The 10,303-nt window shown below is 40.3% G+C and overlaps 1 protein-coding gene across 1 annotated transcript; it reads left to right on the forward strand.

The window, feature by feature from the left end:
- Nucleotides 1–968: 968 nt before the first annotated feature.
- On the forward strand, nucleotides 969–9,875 carry LOC126426619 (speckle-type POZ protein-like A). Its single transcript, XM_050088509.1, has 2 exons — nucleotides 969–1,093; nucleotides 9,440–9,875. Exons 1-2 carry the CDS (start codon nucleotides 969–971, stop codon nucleotides 9,873–9,875), a joined length of 561 nt encoding a protein of 186 aa, XP_049944466.1.
- Nucleotides 9,876–10,303: the final 428 nt, after the last annotated feature.

Consider the following 10,303-nt stretch of genomic DNA (forward strand, 5'->3'; position numbering starts at 1 on the left):
CCTCTCAAAGTTTCATATGCCGCTGCATTTGATCAGTGTGTAAACTCAGGTGAGCCAGTAATGCTGCTATACACTTGGTCATTAAATAGAATTTTAACACTAACAGAAATGTTAATGGTTTTGACTATTGACATTTATATGTAGAGTTAATGGACGGTTTTAGTTAATAAAAATCAAGCATTTAAACGAAAATTTGTTTTACTCAGATACTTTCCATCACATTAAATCATAGACAAAACTCACACTTAAGGATATATGCCAAATGCCGTAGTTCAACAATTAATTCACGTAGTAAAAATAAAACATGGGTCTTAAACAGGTGACCTGCCAAAATTAGTTTTCTGCATAAGGAAAAGTAACCCTGAACAGGGGATTTTCTAGGACGTGTGCTTCCCACATGAGATGTACTGTGAAACACCACCCTGTGACATTACTTTCAGTTCTAAAAATATCAAGTAATTCTGTGTAACCCCAAAATATCCTTCCCCACACTGGAACAAACTGTCAAGCTTTAACATATTGCTTGATAATCAACTGGGTTTATAGAATTCAACTGGTGTATTTAAAGATTGTGATTTCCCACTGCAGCAATATATTTCTGTGGAAATTAATAAAGCTGTTTGCTCACCACAAGGCCACAAAGGAATGCATCGTGGATAACAGAATGCAGGAAGTTGCAGAGAACAGAAACATGGCCGAACTGGCGAAGATCCTGGCACAGGGAATACACGTCGACAGCCAGTGTGAAAATGGCTACACCACACTACACCGCACTGTGTAGGGGGGAGGTGGGGGGTGAAGGCTGGTGACACCGTGCATCGTGGCCGTAAACTACCTGCTGGAGTCGGGTGCCGATGCGAGTGTAAGGAACGACTGGCAGGAGATAGCCCTCCCTGTAGTGGCAGTATATTGCTGAGGGGGTGCTGAGATGGTGCTACTGTTCTATGGGGCGGAAGGGGATCCACAAGATGGCACAGTTACTGGTAGCTGCCGACAAATATGACCTCCCTCTACTGAAGGATGCTCGTGAGGACCAGTCGGTCCAGAATTTGTCTGCAGAAAATGTGGCAGAGTGCGCGGTGCTGGCCTCGAGGTGATCTCCCAGGATCCTCCGGAGGGCTGGAGAGAGGGAGTGGCCAGCTGCCACCGACAGCTAATGGCAGAAATCTCGCAGTTGGTTGAAGCAAAATATGAGCTTAATAAAATTTTACTTTCCTCTGCCTTTGTAAGTAGCACCTACAAACTATTGAGCTTTCTCCCAAAACCCTTTCCAAAGGAATGATTTGAGACAACTAGTAAGTCGCTTCCATCCGTATTTTACTAATGTAAATCTCGCACGATTCACAATCAGGACTGTCGATATGCATATTCTGTAAGGAAACCCTCCATGAGCATTTTTGTGCTTTGAAGATATAACGAAACATTGATATCCTTTTGTTGTATTTTTGAATGCAATATTGCGGACTACGGTCAGCTGTTGTCTTAATTTAATGCACATTTGGTATATAAATGTAGACTAGACTGGTAACACAGAAATAAAAAACTCAGCACAATTATGCTTTCTTGTAGAGAGAGAGTGATATTCTTAATCTGATTGCTGTGGGCACTAAGTATATATTGCATGTACACCGTTTTCCATTTTTATGTTTTAACTGAATGTAGTGATTTAAAATGATGTAAAATTGGTCACAGAAAACCTTGTGTACAAATTCAGTATGCTTGCTGGCAGTTAAGAGGGCTGGCTACTTCAATATGAAAAATTCTTACATGCCTCAGAATAACTCAATCCCATCCACCATGCTATATACAAACCAGAGTCACTGAATTACTCCATACTGCTCTGTAAATTAGAGAGGTATGGGATCAGCAGGAGACCTCTTATTTGACAGACAGGAAGCAAAGAGTTTTCACAACATCTAACTCTGCCAATTACTCATTGAAATGGGAAACTACCACTAGGTGTCACCCAGGGCTCTGTTTAGGGACCAATTCTCTCCCTGTTTTATGTAAAGTGATTTACCCTTGGACATCAATGCAAAGTCAGTCCTATTTGCAGATGATACTTTAGTGCTGATTAAAAAAACTCTGCAATTAAATGGTCTGAATCTAAATATTACAAAAACACAACTCACACAGTTCTAAACAGAACCATGTAAGCCAAGTGAGATCTATGTCCTACATAAGAATGAGAAGGTAGAACCAGCAAGCACAGTGAAATTCTTCAGACAAACTTGATCTGGCAGCCACACTCAGAATATTTAGTTAACAAACCAAATAGCCTTTCTTTTGCAATTGGAATGTTGCACGATGTAAGACACATGGACAGACGAAAAATTGTGTACCACAGTTTCTTCGAATCTGTCATCAGATATGGCATAATTTTTGGGGGTAATTGAAGTTATGAGGTAAGGATATTAAAACCTCAAAGAAGAATCATTAGGAAAGTTGTGTGCCGCACATCCAAGAACCCCATGTCACATTGTTTAAAAAGCAAAACTTATTATCTGTACGATCACTATACATTCTTGAAATTCTAATTTTCCTATACATTAAACATTAACTTTTCAAAGACTTTCACTTTAAACATTTACACAACTAGGCAATAACATTTTATGCTCCCACCCACACCTATTAAAGCTATATTCTATGACTACTCAACACATGAACATGAAAATACACAAAAAATATACTGAGCATGGAAATTGGTCATCTACAGAAAAAATTACATGACCTCTTGGTGGAAAGATTATGTTATTCAGTGGTGGAGTTTATGAATGATGAGGTGATAATTTTAACAGTGTAACTAACATATCTATATATAAAAAATACCTTACACAAAAATGGAAACATATACTGCCAGGAAATTGTTTGGTAACTACACTTGTTATTTCGAAGTCTGAACTAAATCCCTAAAGTTATGTATTGTCATGTCTCCAGTACAACACATCACATGATCTGAATATTGTATGTTATCAGATGAAATACATCAAATCAGTTACTTGACATGTATCGCTCGGGGAAGAGTGCATGTTGTGGATGAATACACCGAATAGGTCTTCCTGCCCATCTTTTGCTTACTTTTTGCCATGATTCTTATTTAAATCACCTTCAAAGATTCTCTCACACAATGTGCTGCCAAACCATACGGAAAAAAAAAAACAGTTTGAAAGTTTCAGAAACCTCTCAAATATCACAGGAGGATGCTAGCCAGTATTAGCACAGCTTTCACAAATGTCTTTTGACGATAGATATTTGTTTCGAAGGGCAAAAATATTATACCAATAATTGTGGTATACTTGGAGAGATGTATAGTTAACTTAAGAGATCACGATGGAATGAATATTTATCTATAAATTATGTAGTCAGCTGAAGAGTTTGACAGAGCACAAAGACCTGAGTTGAAACAAGGCCTTGGGAGTAGACAACATTCCATTAGAACTACTGAAGGCCTTGGTAGAGCCAGTCCTGACAAAACTATACCATCTGGTGAGCAAGATGTACGAGACAGGTGAAATACCCTCAGACTTCAAGAAGAATATAATAATTCCAATCCCAAAGACAGCAGGTGTTGACAGATGTGAAAATTACGGAACTATCAGTTTAATAACCCACAGCTGTAAAATACTAACGTGAATTCCGTACAGACGAATGGAGAAACTGGTAGAAGCTGACCTCCGAGAAGATCAGTTTGGATTCCGTATAAATGTTGGAACACGTGAGGCAATACTGACCCTACGACTTACCTTAGAAGAAAGATTAAGGAAAGGCAAACTTATGTTTCTAGCATTTGTAGACGTAGAGAAAGCTTTTGACAACGTTGACTGAAATACTCTTTCAAATTCTGAAGGTGGCAGGGGTAAAACACAGCGAACGAAAGGCTATTTACAATTTGTACAGAAACTAGATGGCAGTTATAAGAGTCAAGAGACATGAAAGGGAAGCAGTGGTTGGGAAGGGAGTAAGACAGCGTTGTAGCCTCTCCCCGATGTTATTCAATATGTATATTGAGCAAGCAGTAAAGGAAACAAAAGAAAAATTCGGAGTAGGAATTAAAATCCATGGAGAAAAAATAAAAACTGAGGTTAGCTGATGACATTGTAATTCTGTCAGAGACAGCAAAGGACTTTGAACAGCAGTTGAACGAAATGGACAGCGTCTTGAAGGGAGGATATAAGATGAACATCAACAAAAGCAAAACGAGTATAATGGAATGTAGTCTGATTAAGTCAGGTGATGCTGAGGGAATTAGATTAGGAAATGACACACTTAAAGTAGTAAAGGAGTTTTGCTATTTGGGCAGCAAAATAACTGATGATGGTCGAAGTAGAGAGGATATAAAATGTAGACTGGGAATGGCAATGAAAGCGTTTCTGAAGAAGAAAAATTTGTTAACATCAGGTAGAGATTTAAGAGTAAGGAAGTCTTTTCTGAAAGTATTTGTATGGAGTGTAGCCATGTATGGAAGTGAAACATGGGCGATAAATAGTTTGGACAAGAAGAGAATAGAAGCTTTCGAAATGTGGTGCTACAGAAGAATGCTGAAAATCAGATAACTAATGAGGAGGTACTAAATAGGATTGGGGAGAAGAGTAGTTTGTGGGACAACTTGACTAGAAGAAGGGACCAGTTGGTAGAACATGTACTGAGGCATCAAGGGATCACAAATTTAGCATTGGAGGGCAGCGTGGAGGGAAAAAATTGTAGAGGGAGACCAAGAGATGAATACACTAAGCAGATTCAGAAGGATGTAGGTTGCAGTAGGTACTGAGAGATGAAGCTTGCACAGGATAGAGTAGCATGGAGAGCTGCATCAAACCAGTCTCAGGACTGAACACAACAACAACATTACAGAAGGAGTATATCTATAAATTATGTAGTCAGGTATAGCTTGAGTGTGATATGCTCAAGTGCATTGAGAGAGAAATTCGTCACAACTCCTCATTATGTCTTTATAATACCTCCCCACATGTGTATTTTTATTATTATTTCTATTTTTGTTATTATTTAAGTTTAAACATCATTTGTCATAACAATAAGCATGCAGTGGATGGGTAGCATGAAGGACTAGGCTGACAAGCAGTAAGAGGACACGCTGCCGTAACTGGTGCCATTAATGTTACTGTCAGATGGCTGGCTTTGTTTTATGGTACCCGAGAGGCTGGTGAAATGTAGAGTGCCAATTCCTCAAAAAAGATTGAGCAGCACTTCTGTACCACAGGAGTATCTCACACATTTGTATGTACTAAGTTGGTGCAAATGTTAAATGAAATTGGTAATCTGTCAGGTTTACGCTTCCTGTGCCAGGTCTAATGTGGTACGCCACCCTATGAAGTCTCTTAGAGTTCTAAAAACATTAAGTAATACTGTGTAACATCACAATCTCCTTCCCCATGCTGGAGCAAACTTTCAAATATTAACACACATTTCTCACCGACTGCGTGCCTTTGTAGCATTCAGTGTGGTTAATGATTTTGCCACCATCTAATGTGACAAATTTCTGTGAGAAATCATCTCTGTGCTTGCCAATGTCAGAGGAGTAGAGGCATGAAGCTGCCAAGTATGGAAACATGGCTGAACTGTTTTGAGATCCCGCAACATGGAATGCGCATCAACAGCCAGTGTGAAAATGGCAACACCGCACTTCACAGGGCGGCGAAGTGTCGTGACGCCTCGGCCGTAAACTGACTGACTGAGTCAGGTGCGGACATCGGTGTGCGGAACGACTGGCAGCAGACTCCCCTCCACATAGCGGCAGCATACGGCAGACAGGGTGTCGCGATGATCCTGCTGTTTAACAGAGCAGACAAGGACGCATGGGACAGCATTCGGAGGACGGCATTGCAGATTGCCGCCACATATGGTGAAGCAGCTGTCGTGAACCTGCTGTTGCGGTTGGGGACGGACCGGTCTGCTGCCGGATACGGTATGATGCCTCTCGAGCTCGCCCTGGCATACAACAGGAGGGCAGTCATAGATACACTGAGCATGAATTGTCCCGAGTATCACAGGGCAGTCCTACCTGTTTGCAGACGAAGCTAGTAAAAACCTGGTATACTGTGAAATACATGTCATTGAATTATTGAAATATTTATCTGCTCTTCTTCCCCCTCCCCCCTTCTTTCTTCTCCTTATACTGGTCTTACTTCCGCAGGTGAGACTTTCAAATCTGCTTCCTTCAACATCCTTGAGCTTTCCAAACAGTAGTTTTTTTACACTCAGTTTGCTGGCAGTAGGTCAAATGTTTGACTCGCACAGGATTGCAGAGCTCCTATTGAAACTGCTCCAGAGTAGCATTTGTAGTCTTTGAACCTCACAATGTAGTAGTTGAACCTCACAATGTTCCAAATACACGTGATCGTTTTCGATGACCTTCCAGTGTGGTCTACTTCGAAGTCACTTTCCGAAGTCTTTCTCAGATTCTCTTCTGCAGCAATGTCCAGCATTTCTTAAACACTGTCTGAAATTTTTGTGTGCATTTTCATTTATGTCAGCACAAGCATCCCTGTTCGTAGCTGTCAAATTGCTGCCAGCATATGGCAGGGCAAGGGGGGTTACTTATGAGACTGCAACTCTTGAGTACCTCATTGGGTTGCCGCCAGTGAAGAAGCGCATACCAGTTAGCTACATTAACTGGCTCCGTGTAAGGAGGTATCTCATTTAGTAAGTCTGTGAGAAGGCATTCATGAGTATCAGTGTTACAGATAAGGCTATCACAGGTGTTCTTGGTGAAAGCAAAAGTTTTGTTTCCAACACAAAGAATTTTAGCAATGGTAAATGAAGTTCCATGTTGTGCAACATGGAACAAAACAATTGGAAAAATTATTGGTTTTAGATTGCTCACAAAGAGAAATAAACTTACCTAGCATACCGTGTTTGTTGTGAAGGCTGACTACTTTAAATAGATCTCAATTTAGAATTTCATTTGGTCAGGTTTCAAATTTATCAAAAAATGTACTTCCATGGCTGTCTTATTTGCAGGTGGTCTAATGGAAAACACATTTAACAATCTGTCTATGGTTCAAAACCAGTTGCTGAGAATTAATGTCAACCCATTTGACAACACAGCTGAAACAATTTCATCTGATAAAATTATCTGTGAACACCGTGACTACTTAATAGAGTCATTACAGTAGTGAAGAGATTATAGGCATCCATACTTTTTGATGAGCTAAGGAGTGCCTGCAGATTCAAAATAGAGGGAATGAATGTCCTGAAATTATGTAAGTTACCAACAATGGCCCAGGCTGCCTCGTTTATTGATCTACTTTTGTAACAGTAAATGTAAATAGACAGGTTACAAGGAACTCTGCAGAAAGTACCACCACTGCAAAGTGGCTGATAAAGCTTGATGTCAAATTTTTGTGATAGAGTTACTGCAAAGTAGTGAATAGATTTCTCAATAATATGGCCCCTTCATATGGAGCTACTGTTCTAGACCTTCTGGATGACATTACATCTTAACCCAAATAAGAAGTGATGAAAGTGACCTTGATACTTATCCTGATCCTGTTCTGGACGCCACTGCAGAAGAAAGTGACACTGGAAGCCACCACTCAAAATAATTTGAGGCCTAATAAGTTCAGAGAGTGAAAGTTACTGATAAATATAATTTTAGCAGTAATGATGGCTTCCCTTTGACTTCTCTTGCCAGTAATACATGGGGTAAAATTTGTTGTTGTAATATAAAGTGTCCCAACTTCAATGAGTATGTTGGTATAAAAGGCAAATTGGAAGATGAAGGTAACAACGTGGTACCACACGATTTCTTTTCAGTTTTTTCTGTGACAATTTGATTGGTTACAAAGAATTTCACATTAACTTGAATGCCTCTAAATAAAACAAACCATTTAAACCAGTAACCAAAGAAAATGTTTGTTTTTATAGCAAAAAGAAGTCTTGTGGCTATAAAACAACCTCATAGTTACTGTCGAAGTTGTTCTTGCTGTAAACAGTTGAGGGACAATTGTGCAAGTTCACTCATGTCCATAAATAGACTTTGAAGGTTACCACCACACATTCATTTGAACAACAACAACGTGACGCCAAGAACGGAGTCTCCAAATTACAACAAGCTTTGCAAGATAAGACCTATGCCTGACATATTGAGTAAAGCTTTTGAAGAGAATTAGGCCCCACCTGAAGTCAACCAGTTGATGAATGGATGGTGACATTAAAAGATAGGATTATTTATAAATAATAAATGCCCAAGAAACTTATCAGAAGAGGATACATGGTATGGCTTTGGGCTAATAAATTAGGCTTTGTTTGTGATTTTGAAGTGAACACCAGGGTTGGGTTGTTCCAAGGGAAGAGACCAGACAGCGAGGTCATTGGTCTCATCGGATTAGGGAAGGATGGGGAAGAAAGTTTGCTGTGCCCTTTCAAAGGAACCATCTGGGTATTTGCCTGGAGCGATTTCGGGGAATCACAGGAAACCTAAATCAGGATGGGCGGACTCTGGATTGAACCGTCTTCCTCCCGAATGAGAGTACATTGTACACTAGAACATAGGTACAGCTGAGGTTAATTTAGGAGAAATGGGTTTATTTTACTTCTAGGAGTGTATGGAATGGAAACAGTACACACTTCTTCTAACTGCTTCACAAGTTTGTGTTTTGTCGAAAAACTGAAATGTGTGGGATACACAGTTGTGACCTTGAAGGTCTGGAACAAATGAAGCATGACAAAGAACTCAGTAGAGTGGACTGATTGGTCAGTGAGGGGTGATGGAACACCCTCCATAAAAATGGAAGGACAATTTCTTGTAGCTATTATCAATCTTCCAGATGACGTTTCTGTTAACAGAAAGGAGGCTGATGGTAGCAAAAAGCAAATTGCTGCTAGGTCATATCATGTGAACAAAGGATGTTATACAACTGAAAGAAAATCGGGGAGGTCCTGGCCAAGATTCTGATGGTATTTTGTTGATGTATCACTCGTGATGTACACTGGTAGGAGTTTGCAAGTCTAAAAATTTAGAAGGTATGTTGTCGCTGGTTTAGCACATACTAGCTACGTGAAAGTTTTACCAAGTTTATCACATAATACACCACACAATGAGAGATTCAAACCACAGGTGCCCACAGAAAATAGAAAGTCAGAAGCAAAACACATGCTACAGCACGGGCTTCTAGAATGTTATGCCAACTGTGGTATGAAAAACACCTTCATTGATCCTGATGGAGTTTTAAAAAGTGATGTTTGCTTATGCTCGTCACCCGAGAAGATTTGATTCATTCCTAACCAGCGCATGTTGCAAGTTTTACACATATTGTGAGTGTCGCTAAGATTTGCCACAGTGGCTTCAAATGAAGCCACCCTCCAACATTCACTCAAATGTATAGAAAGCAATAAATTGTCATTTTCATTTCTTCAGTGTGTATTTAATTTAATCAATTTCCACAAGAAATTCAGTGGTCTAATGCTCTGTGCTTCAAAGGGCTACCAGAGATGGCAAGACGGAGGCACACAGAGTAATACTGGCAGCCAGAAGCCCTGTCTTCGCAGCTAGGCTGCCGCACCACATCACAGAAGCTGCCAGTGGTTGTTTGCACGTACCAGTTATCGAGACTGCCACTGTGGAGCACTTCGTCAGTTGCCAGTATATGGACGAGGTCCCAGAAAGGAAGGGTAATGCGGCAAAGCCACAGGCACCTGCAGAGACGTGTAGGCCCCCTCCCCTTAAGGAGGCTTGTGAAGAGCACTCTGTTCAGTGTTTTACATTGGAGGACGTGGCAGAGTGTGTGGTGCTGACATCGCAGCACGTATGCTCGCACACCTGCAAGATGCTGCCGTCTAACTCATCTGCTAGGACCCCCTGGAAGCCTAGAGAATGGAATGCTGGTGAGACAGGGCAGCCAGCTGCCCACAGCTGATGGCACAAGTTTCACAGTTGTTTGAATTAAAAAAAAAAAAACAGGTTAGCATAAAATTCTACTTTCCTAACTCATTATAACTAGCAGCTCTCTCAAACACTTCTCAAAACAATGGTTTGAAACAGTTTTTAAGTTTCCTTCCATCCATATTTCTATTAGTTAAGTCTCTCATATCCCACATGATCCACAATCGGCACTGTCAACATGCACGAATTTTCTGTAAGGAAACAGTCCATAAGCAACTTTCTGCTTCTAAGACACAGTGAAACTTTCGTATCCTCCTGCTGTATTTTTGAAGCCAGTCTTGTGATGTACCAACCATTGTGGTGATAATTTAATGCTGATATGGGATATACATGTAGAGGGAGATAGAGCTCATCAAATACATTGAGACCAAATCAATACACAAACCGAGCAAGGTGTCGCAG

Source organism: Schistocerca serialis, chromosome 11 (genome assembly GCF_023864345.2).
Source record: "Schistocerca serialis cubense isolate TAMUIC-IGC-003099 chromosome 11, iqSchSeri2.2, whole genome shotgun sequence".
NCBI classification, from domain to species: Eukaryota; Metazoa; Arthropoda; class Insecta; order Orthoptera; family Acrididae; genus Schistocerca; species Schistocerca serialis.

Excerpts from the sequence above, each read along its gene's own strand:
- LOC126426619 (XM_050088509.1), top strand. The coding sequence starts at position 969 with ATGGCACAGTTACTGGTAGCTGCCGACAAATATGACCTCCCTCTACTG. Across the intron at positions 1,094-9,439 it reads TGCGCGGTGCTGGCCTCGAG|GGCTACCAGAGATGGCAAGA; the intron begins GTGATCTCCCAG and ends TGTGCTTCAAAG.